The sequence below is a fragment of the Colletes gigas genome, unplaced genomic scaffold (assembly GCF_013123115.1).
Source record: "Colletes gigas isolate AHSC1104 unplaced genomic scaffold, ASM1312311v1 Colletes_gigas_Sc00002, whole genome shotgun sequence".
In the NCBI taxonomy this organism is placed as follows: Eukaryota; Metazoa; Arthropoda; class Insecta; order Hymenoptera; family Colletidae; genus Colletes; species Colletes gigas.
The window spans coordinates 182,088-202,251 of NW_025106631.1; the positions used below are offsets into that span (position 1 = coordinate 182,088).

The following is a 20,164-nucleotide window of genomic DNA, read 5'->3' on the forward strand; positions in this document are numbered from 1 at the left end:
CGCAATGTTTATCTTTACCGTCATACAACGTTTCTGAAATTTATGATTTCCATATCTCTACAACATATAGTACATACAGCTATGCATAATGGTGAGGAATTTCGAATTCCTTGCATATTTTAATGTTAGATGGATTATTCTTTCTAAACAAATTACCGTGGTAGAATAAATTTTACCAGAAAATACGGAAATGCGAGTTATTCGATTTAAAGGCTATTGACATCACTTGTATCTATTTTAAAATGAACAAACTATTTATGTTAAAAATACATGTACTGTATACGATTTTAGAATTATTTATAAATGTAAACACTAATATTATATTTACAAATAATAACAATACTCCAAATGAATGTTACATCTTTAGCAAAATAATGGACAAAAAGGAAAAGTTATATAATATTTAAATTAAATTTTGTTATCAACGTATATACATATATTTATTCCCTGACTAAAATTTATCTTCCTCTATCTGTCTCCATATATCTGTTGTAAAATAACATGGAAACATGGAAGTCTTTCACCTGTTCTTAACCAAAGTTTAGCAAAACTGAATAATTAATGATCAAAGATTACGATTAATGGTAAAATTATACTATTAATCATGATTATTAAATAACTCTTGAACTATCAGAGCATACGTATCTTAACACATTTTATACAGATTAAAAGGCTGCATTGAAACGATACGATCAAAAATTATAGAGTTCTATTCAAAAGAAGGATGTAGTTGCATCTTTTAGATGCATCAATGCATAAGAATTAATAAGATTACAGATAATTTATGTTCATGTTCACATTCTACAGAATTTCCTTGCACCCAGGATATTGTAGTATATAAAAAATAGCATCTTTTTGTGTGTCTCTTCGCACTAATTGCAAAATTACAAAAAATTCTTTATTTTTATTTCTCTGAATATTAAATAATTCTTGAAATGCCTGCGGAAACATTCTCCGCTGTCAACGAGTATATTTACTTACATTGGCAGGATTTATGCTGCAGTTTTTAACGTCAATACACACCGGAAAATATTAATTTGGGTTCTTGAAGAGAAAATCACTAACCCGACATCCATTAAAATGATGTATTCACGGATATAATGTAGAAATGAACAGTATTTCTCCACGATAAAATTCTAGTAGTTTACATAAGGATTAGTCAAGTTTAACCCGATAAAACTATTTATTTAATAACATTAAAAAAATAGTTATGTACGAACTATTCTCTTATTGGGTATTTTTACGCGGGAAAAAAACTGCGTGGTTATGATGAGCACCAGTGATGCCAGAAAAGCACCGTCGGGTGCACACTCTCGCATGCCAGATACGCGTACGTGAGCTCGTGGAGTTTCGGAAAGACGACAAAGGCAACCTGACGCATGCCCTCTTTCTCGATTCTCCGAAGCTGCCCGAAGTAATTTCGGACCGCTTCGTGGAAGTCGAGAGAGAAAGGCTCACATTTGCCTTCTCGCTCCCACACAACTGAAATCCGATCTCCCGTCAACGGCATACGATTTGGATTCTCGACTGCCCAGGCATTTTTACTTTCCGACCTATGTACTTAGGCGCACATAAGCAAAGTACCCATAATGAAAAAAAAATTTTGTAAAATTTATTTTACGGAAATACACGTTTTAAGACCTCCTGATCATATTTTAATTATTGAAAAAAAAGAAATTTTTTTTTATTCCCATGTATGAGCACACATACATATGTATATTATTAATACGATTTTTGAAAATAAATAAAGTAAAACTTATCTGATTGAAATTTTTTGTAGAAGTTGAGCTGATGAATACCTAGAAAAAAGTATTAGACAACATTTAATATTGATTTCGATTAAAAATCAAATTTATATTGTTTTAAATTCGCAGCCATTAGCTCGGTGTTACCCATAATGAAGAAGTTGTTCTTCAAAGGTAACACCGATTACCAGGTCTCACCACGAGGAGGTTGCTGCGAGTGGAGACCCAAAGTGAGATCGATGGAACAAAGTTCGATCGACCTTCCTTTTTACACACTAGATTACGCAAAAAAAAAGATGCCAAGTAATTACTGTTCTAAAACAAAGGAGGAAGGTAAATTGTGGGAGACGCGACACGACGAAACGCGACACAATACTGCACAGTGCAGTAGGAACATGAGGTGCGACACGTACCGAATAGCGGGTCAAAAGGGGCAGCTCGTTACCTCTTAGCAAGTCCAATTGAAGGGGAGGAGAATCGACGCACCAGACACGGGTTCCCCATTTCTCCAACGCGTCCTGCTGGGAGCCCGTAGGACCCAACCCGGGACGTCTTACACAGGAGAGAGATCCTGAGTCGGGGCTACCGCAGACAGGAACAGGTCCCCTCTACGGCCGATGACTCTTTCCCTAGAATTGTCTCACCAGAGGACGGCAACCGACCCTTCGAACCATCTAAACGGCCGATCACTTGCTTTCTACATTAAAGCAGCGGTGACCGGAGAAACGAGACTGGAAAAGAAGCTATTAATGAATTCATTACTTGGCAATCTACGCAGTAAATAAAATAATATACAATGTAAATTGAAAATTAACGTCGTAGGTGGAATTAATGAGATTAAGGAATTGAAATGAACATAGGAATGAATAAGAAAGGAAAAAGAAATATTCGACGTTAATTTTTACACTCGCGCCGCGCCTTAAATTTAATGCCCTTACGTGCAGATGAATCCGAAGTCCTCCCTCTAAAAATTTATCTGAATAAAAACTAAAATAAAAATTAGTAGTTAAACAAACAAATTAATTAATAATAAATATAAGGACAAAGAAACAAATATACAATCAAGAAGAGAATCATTTGGAAAATAACAACCCCACGATGTTGAAAATGAGGAAAATGAGGAAAATGAGGAAAAATAACAACCCAACGATGAAGAAACCAAGAACAGAATAATTTAAAAAATATCGACCCAACGATGTAAAAAAACGATGTAAAAAAGCTGAAATAAAAATAATTGATTCATTAACGAGACGAACAACCCAAATAGAGTACATCACCTATATATATATATAAACAAAAAAGACAATGTTGGGATTAGTTGTATTAATATAATTACATGTATACCAAACGGTGATCCTTCCTGGTCAGCATCGCAGAATCAGAGAATCTGAAACAGAAAATACGCGTGAAAGTACCCCTGGCGGTTACAGGAGTACTGAAAAGAGTCGATCAGCTGTGCCCGTTTTTATGCAGTCGGACAAAAGTAATCCCTAGCCAATCAGCAGCCAGACCGCTGGGGGCGACACTCCGATAGGGCGGCACTTGCTTCACCTAAGTTGATAAGAGACCCCCCTGTGGCCCTCGCGCGGGAGTTATCTCCCAACCACCAAGCAAGACGGACCGTATCGAGATGAAGAATTTAATCGAAAATTTACATTCGATCAAAATCGAAGATGGCGGCCAAGAAGATGTTTCACGAGCAGCGGCCAAGGGACAAAACCGGTCTTTTTAAAGACCAAGAAAATCTCATTTGTGGGAACAACTTATGCAATGAACTGAACAACTTTTATATTTAACAACTCAGAGACACTTTACATCTCTGTTTTGTAACAACTTTTATATTTAACAATTCAGAGACACTTTACATCACTGTTTTGTAACAACTTTTATATTTAACAACTCAGAGACACTTTACATCTCTGTTTTGTAACAACTTTTATATTTAACAACTCAGAGACACTTTACATCTCTGTTTTGTAACAACTTTTATATTTAACAACTCAGAGACACTTTACATCTCTGTTTTGTAATAACTTTTATATTTAACAATTCAGAGACACTTTACATCTCTGTTTTGTAACAACTTTTATATTTAACAATTCAGAGACACTTTACATCACTGTTTTGTAACAACTTTTATATTTAACAACTCAGACACACTTTACATCTCTGTTATGGAACAACTTATGTAATAAAACTGAACATGGTATATTTGCCTATACATATAGGAAGGAAATTCGTCGTTAGTATTGTCGCCCGTCAATGCACTTAATTATGCAAGATCAGTATACTATCTAATTTTATTTTTTATTATACCGGTTTGTAATATCGTAAAGATCAATGCAAAAACATTATGCACAGCTCTTGTATTTCTTTGATTTATCCAAGTAGTGAAAGTATAATATTTAACAAACTTTTGATTCAAATAACATAACGAATGACACAAAATTTGAGTACCTGTTGCATACAACCTATGTATAAATGCATAACTAATATTGATATACGCATAACGAACTTAGTTTGTGATATGAAACATTAAGAAAAGTGTAAATTAATAAATAGGTTTCAAAATGGGTATTCCGGGTTTAACAACTTTTATAAACAATCGTTCAGATCGTTATTTGGAATATTTCGAGCTACGTGATACGTATTTAGTTATTTAGCTGTCAAATATATAATTCGTACAAGTGCAATTGTGTTTTTGTCGGTGATTACGATAAATTACGCTCAACAAGTATCGGATTTTTTTGACGATTTGATAAAGTGCAATGCACTACCATTAGTTTTGATCGATTGTGGTTGCGAGGATAAGAAACTGCAAACAGTTATATCTAGAACTAGAGAAAAGGTTCGTACAGCATCATCTTATTCTCCGATCTGTCAACAGAAAATGAAATTTTTTCCTTTACATATTTAGGAAGTTTTCAAAGATGTTACGAGAAAGAAGAATATTCGTCATGTGCAATGCTTATTCGAAGCTGATAATGCTATAGCTACTGTAGCAAGGATATTGAATTGTCCTGTATCGAGTTATGATTCAGATTTTTATGTGTTTGGGACATTGTACATACCATTTGATACATTGGACAATTACACGGTGAAAAGTTCAACTGGAAATGGTTACACGAAACGTTGTAAAATTTATAAAGTTGAACACTTATTAAATTCTTATAGAGGTCTAAGTCAATCTACACTGCCATTAGCTGCAATATTACTAGGCAATGATTATGTAAAACGTGGTACATTTAGAAACTTCTTTCGTTATTTAAAGTTACGACGAATAACAAGAAAAAGGTATAGTAATCGACAGTATTGTATAGAAGCAACTTTACAATGGTTGAGCGGATTTTACACCTTGGACAGAGCAGTCATTGGAATACTATGTAAATCACCTAAAACCGTAAGACAAAAAATATTAAGCATAATAGAAATCAATATAAATGGCTATACAAATGCATCTACAGAAATACTTGCTTACTTCCATTGGGGTTTTCACAGGAATATGCAGCTCGTGCCACAACACATTCCATAAACAGAATTTTTAAATTTGATGGAGATGTTAATAGTCTAATGTACATGGAAGAAACTGATAAAAATGGAGACTTTGAATCACCCGAAGAAAAAGAAGAAGAGGAAGAAAACGAAGTTGAAATATTAGACATGCTTAAAGGGGTCAGAATCTGCTACCAATAATGCACTAGCTGATGTACCTAATTTGTTTGTAGATGAATATCTTATGGGCAATTATCCTGCATATTTTATGGACTTGTTGGTTCGACGTTTATATATTTGTCTTGTACAAATAGAGGATTATTCCTATCCATTGAGCAATGTAATAAGTTTAAAAATTATTAGAGTTATATATGCATTTCTGTAATCAGGAATGAATAGAAGGAGAGGTTTCATGAAATACATGATGAGAGACTGTAATAAAAAGCTGAAATGTTACGAACTAGAAGGCACTGACACTAAATTTTCTTCCCCATTACTGTCCCTATCTAATCTTAGAGAAGTACCATTAAGGATTCGAAGAGAAATTTTAAATGATACATTAGAGATTAGAAACATAGAATGTATACATATACGGACTACCACCAGAATGGATGTTGCATATTGCATGTGCTCGGTATTGGATAAAACAGGATCAGTTATACAAATCAGATAAATGTTTGGTGTATTCTATATTTGTCTGTTTATTATTCAATTATAATCGATACAATAATTGGGAAACATAGAATTATACATAATTTTCAAAAGAAATATGGTACAAAAATTCAAAATATAAAGCAGATAAGAAAAACGAGTGCGTGTAAACCACATTATTCAATACATGTTGGTACACTTTATGAAGCTTGTAAAAATGTTGATCCTGATGATTGTTTAATGGCAGCACCATTTCTTATTTCCCATTTCGAGATGAATCGAAAATTGTATACAAATCCAAAAAAATTTAATAGATCTATTGTTCATGCATTTGCGGTGTTTGAAAATTGTTTGAGACACAGTATGAATTTGAATGCATTATTAGGCTACCCTTATCCACAGATTGAAACGGCCAATTTATTCAATGGTACTCTATTGTACAATATAGCTAATAATTTTAAAACACAGTACGACATGGAAGGTTATATAAATACAATCCTCGAAAATTCTCCAAGCCTATGGAGGGTGTTTTTTACACTTTTATCGACAGTAACGCCTTTGTTTGCATCATATCTTCAAAATGAAATCAATCTCCGTAAGAAACAAAGACCAAAGTCCAAAGAAAAAAGCAAAGTCCGACCGAAATACAGACGATAATGATACAGAATATTTTAGTGCAGACGAAGATATGTACTTTCGAATCTAATAGCCAGACTATTCTCGGCGTAAAAACCATGAACACAATGTATAGAACCTAATTTATATAAATTTAATCGTCATTTTTCCTTTTTCTATGCATCATTACTACTTATTATCGAAAATTATTGTCATTATTCATTACAATAATTTGTAAATTCAATAAGAAACGAGTACATTCTCATGCTGCATATATTTATCATTTCTAACCTTTAGTAAAAGCTGAGTGCACAGACGGCAAATTATTCAATCATTTAAACACGTTGTGGTTATTCAGTCCAGGATTAAAAAATAATGTACAAACATGCGTCATTGATTTTTCATTACCATTTGAATTTAAATTCAAGTTATATAGACACAAATATATAACCAAAGCCCATAATGAATGAAAAATTGACACGTAAATACACGTTTCAAGACCCCCTGATCATGTTTGACATAAAACAATACTTTGGAAATAAATCGTTTGAATATAGTTTATCAAGTAAGACTTTCGAAATTATTTTCAAACGATTTATTTTCTAATTGTTCTACTATTTCAAATAATAATTTTTTGATCTTACAGCAAAGAATGTTTACTTAATATCAATTCAATAAATTCAATTTGTATTTGTATATTTTTCGCCTATATAGGCAAATATACCATGTTCAGTTTTATTACACAAGTTGTTCCAAAACAGAGATGTAAAAAGTCTCTGAGTTGTTAAATATAAAAGTTCTTCAGTTTAGTGGTTCCCACAAATGAGATTTTCTTGGTCTTTAAAAAGACCGGTTTGTCCTTTGGCCGCTGCTCGTGAACCATCATCTTTGGCAATCTTCGATTTTGAGTGAATGGAAATCTACAATTAAATTCTTCATCTCGACACGGTCCGTCTTGCTTGGTGGTTGGGAGATAACTCCCCGATGAACGCCGCAGGGGGCTCTTATATCCTAGGAGCACGGACCCTCACGAGAGACCGAGCGACATCTGTGCAATTTTGATACACGAATTGTTAACGAATTGTCCCCCAACATAAAATTAAAGAATCATTATTTCGATAATGATATACTTATAGGTATATATAAAGCATTTCTACATATTCTCCGTCGAAACACGCGTTGTTTGCAACTTGAAACATTAAGATCCTTCAATCCGTTCAAAAGTTATAATGTTTTAAAGATTCAGAAATGTTCGCTCGAAATTTCATGCGTATGGTTAAAACATTATAACTTCTGAACGGATTGAAGGATCTTAATGTTTCAAGTTACAAACAACGCGTGTTTCGACGGAGAATATGTAGAAATGCTTTATATATACCTATAAGTATATTATTATCGAAATAATGATTCTTTAATTTTATGTTGGGGGACAATTCGTTAACAATTCGTGTATCAAAATTGCACAGATGTCGCTCGGTCTCTCGTGAGGGTCCGTGCTCCTAGGATATAAGAGCCCCCTGAGGCGTTCATCGGCGAGTTATCTCCCAACCACCAAGCAAGACGGACCGTATCGAGATGAAGAATTTAATTGAAGATTTCCATTCAATCAAAATCAAAATCGAAGATGGCCAAAGATGATGGTTCACGAGCAGCGGCCAAAGGACAAACCGGTCTTTTTAAAGACCAAGAAAATCTCATTTGTGGGAACCACTAAACTGAACAACTTTTATATTTAACAACTCGGAGACTTTTTACATCTCTGTTTTGGAACAACTTTTATATTTAACAACTCAGAGACTTTTTACATCTCTGTTTTCGAACAACTTATGTAATAAAACTGAACAAATACAAATTGAATTTATTGAATTGATATTAAGTAAACGTTCTTTGCTGTAAGATCAAAAAATTATTATTTCAAATAGTAGAACAATTAGAAAATAAATTGTTTGAAAATAATTTCGAAAGTCTTACTTGATAAACTATATTCAAACGATTTATTTCCAAAGTATTGTTTTATGTCAAACATGATCAGGGGGTCTTGAAACGTGTATTTACGTGTCAATTTTTCATTCATTATGGGCTTTGCTTATATATATGTGTCTATATAACTTGAATTTAAATTCAAATGGTAATGAAAAATCAATGATGCATGTTTGTACATTATTTTTTAATCCTGGACTCGTTAATGGTACTTCTCTAAGATTAGATAGGGACAGTAATGGGGAAGAAAATTTAGTGTCAGTGCCTTCTCGTTTGTAACATTTAAGCTTTTTATTACAGTCTCTCACCATGTATTTCATGAAACCTCTCCTTCTATTCATTCCTGATTACAGAAATGCATATATAACTCTAATAATTTTTAAACTTGTTACATTGCTCAATGGATAGGAATAATCCTCTGTTTGTACAGAACAAATATATAAACGTCGAACCAACAAGTCCATAATATATGCAGGATAATTGCCCATAAGAAATTCATCTACAAACAAATTAGGTACATTAGCTAGTAGTGCATTATTGGTAGTAGATTCTGACCCCTTTAAGCATGTCTAATATTTCAACTTCGTTTTCTTCCTCTTTTTCTTCTTCTTCGGTTGATTCAAAATCTCCATTTTTATCAGTTTCTTCCATGTACATTAGACTATTAACATCTCCATCAAATTTAAAAATTCTGTTTATGGAATGTGTTGTGGCACGAGCTGCATATTCCTGTAAAAACCCCAATGGAAGTAAGCAAGTATTTCTGTAGATGCATTTGTATAGCCATTTATATTGATTTCTATTATGCTTAATATTTTTTGTCTTACGGTTTTAGGTGATTTACATAGTATTCCAATGACTGCTCTGTCCAAGGTGTAAAATCCGCTCAACCATTGTAAAGTTGCTTCTATACAATACTGTCGATTACTATACCTTTTTCTTGTTATTTGTCGTAACTTTAAATAACGAAAGAAGTTTCTAAATGTACCACGTTTTACATAATCATTGCCTAGTAATATTGCAGCTAATGGCAGTGTAGATTGACTTAGACCTCTATAAGAATTTAATAAGTGTTCAACTTTATAAATTTTACAACGTTTCGTGTAACCATTTCCAGTTGAACTTTTCACCGTGTAATTGTCCCAAACACATAAAAATCTGAATCATAACTCGATACAGGACAATTCAATATCCTTGCTACAGTAGCTATAGCATTATCAGCTTCGAATAAGCATTGCACATGACGAATATTCTTCTTTCTCGTAACATCTTTGAAAACTTCCTAAATATGTAAAGGAAAAAATTTCATTTTCTGTTGACAGATCGGAGAATAAGATGATGCTGTACGAACCTTTTCTCTAGTTCTAGATATAACTGTTTGCAGTTTCTTATCCTCGCAACCACAATCGATCAAAACTAATGGTAGTGCATTGCACTTTATCAAATCGTCAAAAAAATCCGATACTTGTTGAGCGTAATTTATCGTAATCACCGACAAAAACACAATTGCACTTGTACGAATTATATATTTGACAGCTAAATAACTAAATACGTATCACGTAGCTCGAAATATTCCAAATAACGATCTGAACGATTGTTTATAAAAGTTGTTAAACCCGGAATACCCATTTTGAAACCTATTTATTAATTTACACTTTTCTTAATGTTTCATATCACAAACTAAGTTCGTTATGCGTATATCAATATTAGTTATGCATTTATACATAGGTTGTATGCAACAGGTACTCAAATTTTGTGTCATTCGTTATGTTATTTGAATCAAAAGTTTGTTAAATATTATACTTTCACTACTTGGATAAATCAAAGAAATACAAGAGCTGTGCATAATGTTTTTGCATTGATCTTTACGATATTACAAACCGGTATAATAAAAAATAAAATTAGATAGTATACTGATCTTGCATAATTAAGTGCATTGACGGGCGACAATACTAACGACGAATTTCCTTCCTATATGTATAGGCAAATATACCATGTTCAGTTTTATTACATAAGTTGTTCCATAACAGAGATGTAAAGTGTGTCTGAGTTGTTAAATATAAAAGTTGTTACAAAACAGTGATGTAAAGTGTCTCTGAATTGTTAAATATAAAAGTTGTTACAAAACAGAGATGTAAAGTGTCTCTGAATTGTTAAATATAAAAGTTATTACAAAACAGAGATGTAAAGTGTCTCTGAGTTGTTAAATATAAAAGTTGTTACAAAACAGAGATGTAAAGTGTCTCTGAGTTGTTAAATATAAAAGTTGTTACAAAACAGAGATGTAAAGTGTCTCTGAGTTGTTAAATATAAAAGTTGTTACAAAACAGTGATGTAAAGTGTCTCTGAATTGTTAAATATAAAAGTTGTTACAAAACAGAGATGTAAAGTGTCTCTGAGTTGTTAAATATAAAAGTTGTTCAGTTCATTGCATAAGTTGTTCCCACAAATGAGATTTTCTTGGTCTTTAAAAAGACCGGTTTTGTCCCTTGGCCGCTGCTCGTGAAACATCTTCTTGGCCGCCATCTTCGATTTTGATCGAATGTAAATCTTCGATTAAATTTTTCATCTCGATACGGTCCGTCTTGCTTGGTGGTTGGGTGATAACTCCCGCGCGAGGGCCACAGGGGGGTCTCTTATCAACTTAGGTGAAGCAAGTGCCGCCCTATCGGAGTGTCGCCCCCAGCGGTCTGGCTGCTGATTGGCTAGGGATTACTTTTGTCCGACTGCATAAAAACGGGCACAGCTGTTCGACTCTTTTCAGTACTCCTGTAACCGCCAGGGGTACTGTCACGCGTATTTTCTGTTTCAGATTCTCTGATTCTGCGATGCTGACCAGGAAGGATCACCGTTTGGTATACATGTAATTATATTAATACAACTAATCCCAACATTGTCTTTTTTGTTTATATATATATATAGGTGATGTACTCTATTTGGGTTGTTCGTCTCGTTAATGAATCAATTATTTTTATTTCAGCTTTTTTACATCGTTTTTTTACATCGTTGGGTCGATATTTTTTAAATTATTCTGTTCTTGGTTTCTTCATCGTTGGGTTGTTATTTTTCCTCATTTTCCTCATTTTCCTCATTTTCAACATCGTGGGGTTGTTATTTTCCAAATGATTCTCTTCTTGATTGTATATTTGTTTCTTTGTCCTTATATTTATTATTAATTAATTTGTTTGTTTAACTACTAATTTTTATTTTAGTTTTTATTCAGGTCAATTTTTAGATAGAGGACTTCGGATTCATCTGCACGTAAGGGCATTAAATTTAAGGCGCGGCGCGAGTGTAAAAATTAACGTCGAATATTTCTTTTTCCTTTCTTATTCATTCCTATGTTCATTTCAATTCCTTAATCTCATTAATTCCACCTACGACGTTAATTTTCAATTTACATTGTATATTATTTTATTTACTGCGTAGATTGCCAAGTAATGAATTCATTAATAGCTTCTTTTCCAGTCTCGTTTCTCCGGTCACCGCTGCTTTAATGTAGAAAGCAAGTGATCGGCCGTTTAGATGGTTCGAAGGGTCGGTTGCCGTCCTCTGGTGAGACAATTCTAGGGAAAGAGTCATCGGCCGTAGAGGGGACCTGTTCCTGTCTGCGGTAGCCCCGACTCAGGATCTCTCTCCTGTGTAAGACGTCCCGGGTTGGGTCCCACGGGCTCCCAGCAGGACGCGTTGGAGAAATGGGGAACCCGTGTCTGGTGCGTCGATTCTCCTCCCCTTCAATTGGACTTGCTAAGAGGTAACGAGCTGCCCCTTTTGACCCGCTATTCGGTACGTGTCGCACCTCATGTTCCTACTGCACTGTGCAGTATTGTGTCGCGTTTCGTCGTGTCGCGTCTCCCACAATTTACCTTCCTCCTTTGTTTTAGAACAGTAATTACTTGGCATCTTTTTTTTTGCGTAATCTAGTGTGTAAAAAGGAAGGTCGATCGAACTTTGTTCCATCGATCTCACTTTGGGTCTCCACTCGCAGCAACCTCCTCGTGGTGAGACCTGGTAATCGGTGTTACCTTTGAAGAACAACTTCTTCATTATGGGTAACACCGAGCTAATGGCTGCGAATTTAAAACAATATAAATTTGATTTTTAATCGAAATCAATATTAAATGTTGTCTAATACTTTTTTCTAGGTATTCATCAGCTCAACTTCTACAAAAAATTTCAATCAGATAAGTTTTACTTTATTTATTTTCAAAAATCGTATTAATAATATACATATGTATGTGTGCTCATACATGGGAATAAAAAAAAATTTCTTTTTTTTCAATAATTAAAATATGATCAGGAGGTCTTAAAACGTGTATTTCCGTAAAATAAATTTTACAAAATTTTTTTTTCATTATGGGTACTTTGCTTATGTGCGCCTAAGTACATAGGTCGGAAAGTAAAAATGCCTGGGCAGTCGAGAATCCAAATCGTATGCCGTTGACGGGAGATCGGATTTCAGTTGTGTGGGAGCGAGAAGGCAAATGTGAGCCTTTCTCTCTCGACTTCCACGAAGCGGTCCGAAATTACTTCGGGCAGCTTCGGAGAATCGCGAAAGGGGGCATGACCGGTCTGTGGACTCTACATATATTAATAACGAATCAAAATCAGAATATTATACGTGCTTTTTATTTTGATTCGTTACCTTTCCATTAATTCTTTGTAACGTTATACATAATTGCAACCACTCTAATATATTACTCATATCTGATTAATTTCTTAACGAGTACCTGATAACATTCTTTAACCATTTTTCTACAGATTTTGTTTCAAATTAATTAATTGGAAACAATCATTCGAAGCAGTAATTCTTTTGCAGTAATCGTTATATTAAAAATTTCGAAAATATATGGCACCATTTGTAAATTGGAATTCGAACTACTAAAATGTTAACAGTAGTCTAGTGAGTCGATGAGGAGATAAGCGAATGAGACTAAAGAAAATTGAGGAATATTGTGCGAAACTTTTTCAAAGTCAAAATATGAAACCTAAAAAAACAACTCTTCTTTATGTGTACAGAATCTATGGAGAATAAATGGAGCTGATGCAAGAACCTTAAATTGAACCGATATACATTCATACATAGTTTGACTTTTAAGTTCTTCGTAACAGTTACTCGATCTGAACTTTTGCTTCAAAGTGATTCGCAGAGTTTCGAGTAAACGATAAAGAAGAATATGAATATGAAGGTTTCTTTCTCGATTTCTCGAAGCTGCCCGAACTCACATGAACAGACTTGTGCATTAGTGTGTAAGAAATGGTGCGAAAGTGAAATGTGCGATTGTTGAAAAGTCGGTGCTGTAATAAATATAATACGTCGTCTGTCCACGATGCGTTCAATTTATCTCTATGAGTCTATGTTTTAACACGGAGTAGAGTTTGATCAGTATCTAATAAAAATAATAAACCGATATCGCAATGATAGAATCTTCAGCATGGAACGCAAAAAAAGACGAGACTATATACAAAGCGGTAGGTTCGATACATTTGCGAAAATATGGACAGTTTTTTGAACAGTTATCAGAAAAAACTTGGAGAAAAGATTCTACGTTAGAATATTTTATGGAAGGTCCTCTTCGGCTAATATATAAACCCGTTGAAGATGTCAGTCTTATATTTTTGATAGAAATGGAAAATAAATTTTTATTAAAATTACTTGCCACTGTTGCTGGTACATGCAGAGAAATTAGACTTCTCGAAATAGAAGCTAAAACTTTCTACAAAAAATTGTTTACGCATGGAGAAAGGGACGTTGAAAATAATCAGAATAATATCACGTCTCTTCTATCCGATTTGCAAGATCTGTTTGTTTTTGTGAACAGAGTATGGACTGTTGCTCATTTAACAACAGAACAATTATCCAGTCTAGCAGGTAATCCTAACGAAGTTTATTTACCTGTACTGATAGAACATTTCATTGATTTATTCGTAATTGTTCTGACATTGGATGAAATTATTGAATCTCAACCGTCGTTGTTGGAACAATGGAAACAGTACAGAATTCATGTGCATTCTATTATGCATAATCCGTCGCAGTTTGGTATAGTAGAATCCAAACTCCATACGTTTGATAAATTGTTAAAGGTACTACAAGAACATTTATTAAAGAAGGTGATATTTTCTAGAACTATCGAACGTGTAATGGACATAAATAAAAGTAGTATGATGAACGAGCAAATTACTAATTATCTCAAAAATATAATGTCGGATGTAGAGAATAAGTCTAACGCAAATGCAGCATCGAATAAAAATTGGATCAGAGTAAATATCGGTGTTGTTGTGTTGACAAAATCATTTGGTACTTGTGATAAAAAATTAATTAAAAGAGTAATGGAAAATAACAAAAAGTTTTATGCCGTAACTTTGATCGGAAATGTTATATGGTTACCCGGCAAATTTTTGAGCGATTTTCTACCAAAGGAAGCCAGCAATTATACAGTTAGTCCCCAAGCGGGAGAAAAACTATTAAGCTTAAGGACTCAAAAATTGTCTCAGACCGTCAATAATTTAATTCATAAGGCTGTCTCATGGTGCATAGAAATGCCAAATATTATGAAAACTCATCTTCAAGTTTCAGACATTGAGCAGAAACAATTTTTACTTGTAGATTTAGTTAATTTGTTATCCCAAATTAAAGAGACTATATCTTTTATAATGAATATGCACGCGACGCTTATTAAACCAATGAATCGTAACACAGTTCATTTGATCTGTAGATTAATAGAAGTAGAAAAGTCTTTAGAAAATACATTTTATATATTGGGGCCACTTATAGTGCAATCGCAAAGTCAAGTGTTACAATATCTGAGTTACAATATTTCGATCGTGTTAGAGAATGCACGGAAAAGTTTGATACAAAAAGATAAAGGCTATAGCAAAGAAAGATTGGACACATTGTCGTTAATAGGTTTAAGCATAAAGATATTAAATGGTCCGGCGAGCGCGGATAGAAGATTAATAATTAGATGTGCATTAGCGTGTGCTACTCAATTAACGGATATATTTAAAGAAGAGGAAACGGTGAAATTAAGATTTTTATTAGACAACTATGATACCATTGCCGAACTGCATGATGTTATTTCCGAAATTTGCGATTATTCCATATTGCTACATCATCAAAACATTATTCCAGCTTACTTCTCTTTTGTAACCGATAGTAATTTAAATATAAATCATATTGTACATCTGTTTGGTGCATTTAACAGTACCATTAGCGAACAGGAAGGATTAGATTTAAAGGAGAAAAGAATCGTGCAATTAAAAGAAATGTTAATTAAAAACATATTAGAACCCGTTTGCAACGAGATCGAAATAGACTTGAGACTTCATGTCCATGCACATTTAAAATTGGATTCTACCAATCCATTTAATTTTGGAGTAAAAGATGGTGGCAGAGTAGTACAATCGTTACCGTTACCTCTGGCTAATAGTATGATATTTGCCAAGAGATTTATAGAACATTATCTTGATGACATGTTTTATAATCTTACTACGGTGAAGCTGCACGATTGGAGGACCTATGGAATGATGCACGCCCTTGCTCATTATAAACTGAATCTTGATACCGTACAAAATTATTTACCCACTCAAACCTTGGAACAAGGTCTGGATGCCTTAGAAATTATGAGAAACATTCATGTATTTGTTTCGAAATATTTGTACAATCTAAACACACAAACTTTCATTGAACATATTAGTAATAATAAACATTTAAATACCATTGGAATTAGGCATATAGCGAATTCTATTAGAACACATGGAACCGGCATTATGAGTACAACAGTTAACTTTGTATATCAATTTCTTCGTGTAAAGTTGCACACGTTTTCACAATTTCTTTTCGACGAACATATAAAATCAAGATTAATGCGGGATATAAGATTTATTAAAGCTCAAAGAGAAAACGGAGAAACGCCTTACACGTACGAGAGAGCAGAAAAATTTCAAAAAGGCATTAGAAAATTGGGAATGACGGCCGACGATTTGAGCTATTTGGATCAATTTCGACAGTTGATAACTCAAATTGGAAACGCATTAGGATACGTGCGATTAATCAGATCCGGTGGATTGCACGCAAGTTCGAACGCTATTTCGTTTTTGCCAAATATCGATTCGCCCGTATCGTTCGAATTATTGTGCAAAAATTTAAATTACAGTATAATAACTCAAGCTGCGGCAAGATGCTTAGAAGATGATATTACCAATTTGGTACGAAATTTTACAGAGGGCATACAATATTTTAAACTTCTCGTCGATGTATTTGCGTCTGCCTTTCGAGATACGGAATCGCACCATTTGCAACAATTTTATGCCATTGTACCGCCATTAACGTTAAGTTTTGTGGATAATTCGATATCGAACAAAGAGAAGATGTTAAAGAAAAATCAAACAGGCGCGGCTTTTACCGACGATGGTTTCGCGATGGGAATCGCGTATATAAATGCTCTGTTGGATCAATCGTCAGAACTCGATGGTTTACATTGGTTCAAAACGGTCGAACAACATATAAATGCTGAAAAACAAGCTGCAAAAAGTAAAAATGATCATGGTGATGAAAAATTGCAGCAAACGAGAGCATTAACATTGAAACGCTTAAGAGAAAGAAGTGCCGAATTTCAGTTACTCTATTACAGTTTGTCTGGGGCCAGAGTATTCTTTAAACAGTCTGATATATAATACTTTAGAACGAAAAATAATGCATATTCAATAAGATTTGAATTGCTTATCGATCTTATACTTAATTTTCCTCGATATTTTTCATTATCGCTGTTTAAAGACCGTTAAATTGTACATTATACGATTATACAATTATATACCTAATAAAACCAGCTTTAAAACATTTTCTATTATAAATTTTATTTTATTTTCGTAATCCTTTTGTAACATTATAACAACGAGAAAATAAAGATATAAATTAGTACGTTAAACAAGGTTTAATTTACCAAAGGGTCTCTAAAGACTGTAGTTTCTTTTTATATCTGTATATTTCAGCTTAGTATTTTTCAAATTTATTTTATGCCTGTGGCACGGTACCATTCTTCAATTTGCAAATACTAACTATGCTCATTTGTATAAATATTTTCTAAACGAACAAGATTATAATGGTTGATATATTTACTTTTAAATAAGTAATGGCTAGATGAATTGACTAGAATTAATTACATTTACAATTATAGCTGTAAAGAACTAAGCGTTTTAGAAAATTTACTTATACACACGAAATCATTATCACTGCTCGCGGTAATAGAAAATCAAGTCTTTTCTACATTAGTGAATTCAAAAGTCTTTCATGATACTTTATATGCTACGAGAAAAACTTTCCTATTATAAATTAAATACAAAATCACAAACCATCGTTTTTATTTTTAACACCTGCACTAACTTTTTTTACTGTTTGTTTAGTATCTGTAAATATTATTTGCCTTATACATTAACAACATTTACTGTCGACTATAAACAGTATATTTTAAATAAATGTAAATTGTTTAAAACTTCTATTTAATAAAATGATAAATTTAAAAAAATAATATTAACATTGTAATGATCAATTTTACAAATAGTGTGCCATGCATAAAATTTCAAATAACCGTCACCATTTTGTGGTAACAGAAAAAATAATTGTTTTATCAAAGCTTCACAGATTTTTATCTTAATAGTATAACTGTAGTAATTATTGTTACTATCTAAGTGTGTACTTATCTGTAGTAAGTTATTAAAATACGAAATATTTTGCAGCTTTCCATTTTCTTTTATAGAATATCGAAGGATACTGTTTTTATATTCTACGTTTTTTGATCTTTCCGAGTTTGAAGTCTGTCAAATCATATCCAAGCAATCCAATAAGTATCGGTGCATAATTACCGCGTATAACGTAAACGTGAATTGCTAATTAATTTCTAGTTTACACAGGTTTTATAAGCAAAACGATTCCAATCTAAATTTTCCTTGTTATTTTTCATTTAATCGTATCGATATAGATATGCTTCTTTGTTGCTTTTGGATAATACACGCTGAAATTGTCTTTCTTAGATAAAATAAGAAAGATGCTAAAATTTTTAAGACTGAGATCTAGATGACTCCTCAGGATCCAGTAAGTCATCGCAAGAAGCTGTTGGTGGTAATAGTTGCCGGCCACCGCGTTTTTTACTACGTGTAAACACTTTGGTAAGTTGTGCAAACTTACGCCGAGACACTACAAGAACATGCTCAGAGTAACAATGAGAGAATCATATAATTATTAGTAACTGTATATAGCGAATAAATAAACTTCCATACTTTTGCCCATATTTTTAAGCCTTTCTTTAAAAAGGTCTTCATCGTCGTGACCAACCTGACCACTGCATTTTTCAAGATTCGTTCCTGGTATTTTTGTATCTGATTAAAAGTAGTAATTATTTTTAAATGTTATTTACACGGCGGTTATAAACTGCAAAGATCGTAATACTACATTGCATACCACTTTCCAAGGTTGATAAGAAATCTTCGTTCCAACGTAATTCAGCCATGAATTCTTCGTTCTGAAGAAACATGGCGATGCTCTCATCTTCCAGCATAGAGTAATCCGTTAAATACGACGAATCAACATTTTCTTTCGGAACTTGGGAAAGTTTAAGAAATGTATCCGGTAATGGTCCTAGTAAAGCAGGTTGCCATTTATGTATAATCCTTAAAGATTTGGCAGCATCTATTTTTGGTGATTTAGAGGTACTTGGTGATTTTTCATTTTGTTCTAATTCGCTTCTGATTTTTTCATTTTCATTGTCGGTACTCATAGCAAGTAATTGATCGATCGTTGTTTCCACGGCCCCTTGATTAGATCTTAATACAGCCTAAAAGACAATTAAATAAAATAATATCGAGCTGCGTGTTACATTAATTTTTATAATTATTATAGTATGAAATTTAAAAGAGCGCAATGAAAGATTTATTATAAATATTATGTTCGTTTATTAAACAAGTTTACCTCGATCACATCGTCATCCATTTGTGGAAACATATTTTTAAAATCAGCCATAGCCTGATAAAATTCTAAGGTGGTTTGCTGTTGTTGTTCCATAGCAGAAGCCATTTCTTAAATTATTACAAAATTTCTAATCTAAATGGTTAATTGTTATTATATAATCTTTGAGAATCGGTCGTAGGTTTCGCGACACGATTATCAATTATAGTCTTACCTTAACAAATTACGAAATTAAAATGTTTCGAAAACATGAGTAGATAAATTGTTGTCCATAACGATATCAGTTTTCGATTACTATATCCACGTTATATTACTTAGTTTGAATGATAATTTACATTTTACAATACTTTCTCGCTTAATCGATTATATTATTATACATCGTAATTAATTAATATTATTATATACCATTAAATTACATAAATTGTCCATGCATATTATTGAATGTAGCATTCGAGATCCGACAATACCGTTTCATAACAGTAAAGGAAGACTTGTCAACTGTCAAACTTCGGCAGATCCTTTCTTATTTATATTATAGAAAACAAACTCGTCATTTTATCTTTTCATTTTAACGATGAACATGGAGCAACGGCATTGTAATAAATCTATACTCTTGCGTGTTACCAACGTACTGTACGACGCGCGCAGCGAAACCCACGCCGTAACGGATCCGAGCAAGAACTAGGTGACCGCCGGCGACGACCATGCCATGCCATGCCAC

The 20,164-nt window shown here is 33.3% G+C and overlaps 3 protein-coding genes across 7 annotated transcripts; 2 read left to right on the forward strand and 1 right to left on the reverse strand.

Moving 5' to 3' along the window:
- Window positions 1-2,041: 2,041 nt before the first annotated feature.
- Window positions 2,042-5,758, forward strand: LOC122400189 (protein asteroid-like). The gene is made up of 4 exons (XM_043401522.1): window positions 2,042-2,078; window positions 4,439-4,593; window positions 4,663-5,145; window positions 5,244-5,758. Exons 1-4 carry the CDS (start codon window positions 2,042-2,044, stop codon window positions 5,436-5,438), a joined length of 870 nt encoding a protein of 289 aa, XP_043257457.1. The 3' UTR covers window positions 5,439-5,758.
- A 7,974-nt stretch (window positions 5,759-13,732) lies between these two features.
- Window positions 13,733-17,964, forward strand: LOC122398946 (WASH complex subunit 4). Its single transcript, XM_043399219.1, has one exon. It carries the CDS (start codon window positions 13,902-13,904, stop codon window positions 17,157-17,159), a length of 3,258 nt encoding a protein of 1,085 aa, XP_043255154.1. The 5' UTR covers window positions 13,733-13,901; the 3' UTR covers window positions 17,160-17,964.
- Window positions 17,965-18,052: 88 nt separating this feature from the next.
- On the reverse strand, window positions 18,053-20,114 carry LOC122400066 (CUE domain-containing protein 1). Of its 5 annotated transcripts, none has more exons than XM_043401311.1 (6): window positions 19,849-20,114; window positions 19,658-19,737; window positions 19,447-19,553; window positions 18,940-19,312; window positions 18,759-18,857; window positions 18,053-18,675 (listed from the first exon to the last, which is right to left on the reverse strand). In XM_043401311.1, the coding sequence occupies exons 3-6, from the start codon at window positions 19,549-19,551 to the stop codon at window positions 18,539-18,541; spliced, it is 714 nt and encodes a 237-aa protein (XP_043257246.1). In that variant the 5' UTR covers window positions 19,552-19,553; window positions 19,658-19,737; window positions 19,849-20,114; the 3' UTR covers window positions 18,053-18,538. The 5 variants fall into 5 exon arrangements, with proteins under 5 accessions (XP_043257246.1, XP_043257237.1, XP_043257219.1 ...); XM_043401302.1 differs by having other exon boundaries at window positions 19,658-19,756; XM_043401284.1 differs by having other exon boundaries at window positions 19,658-20,114.
- Window positions 20,115-20,164: the final 50 nt, after the last annotated feature.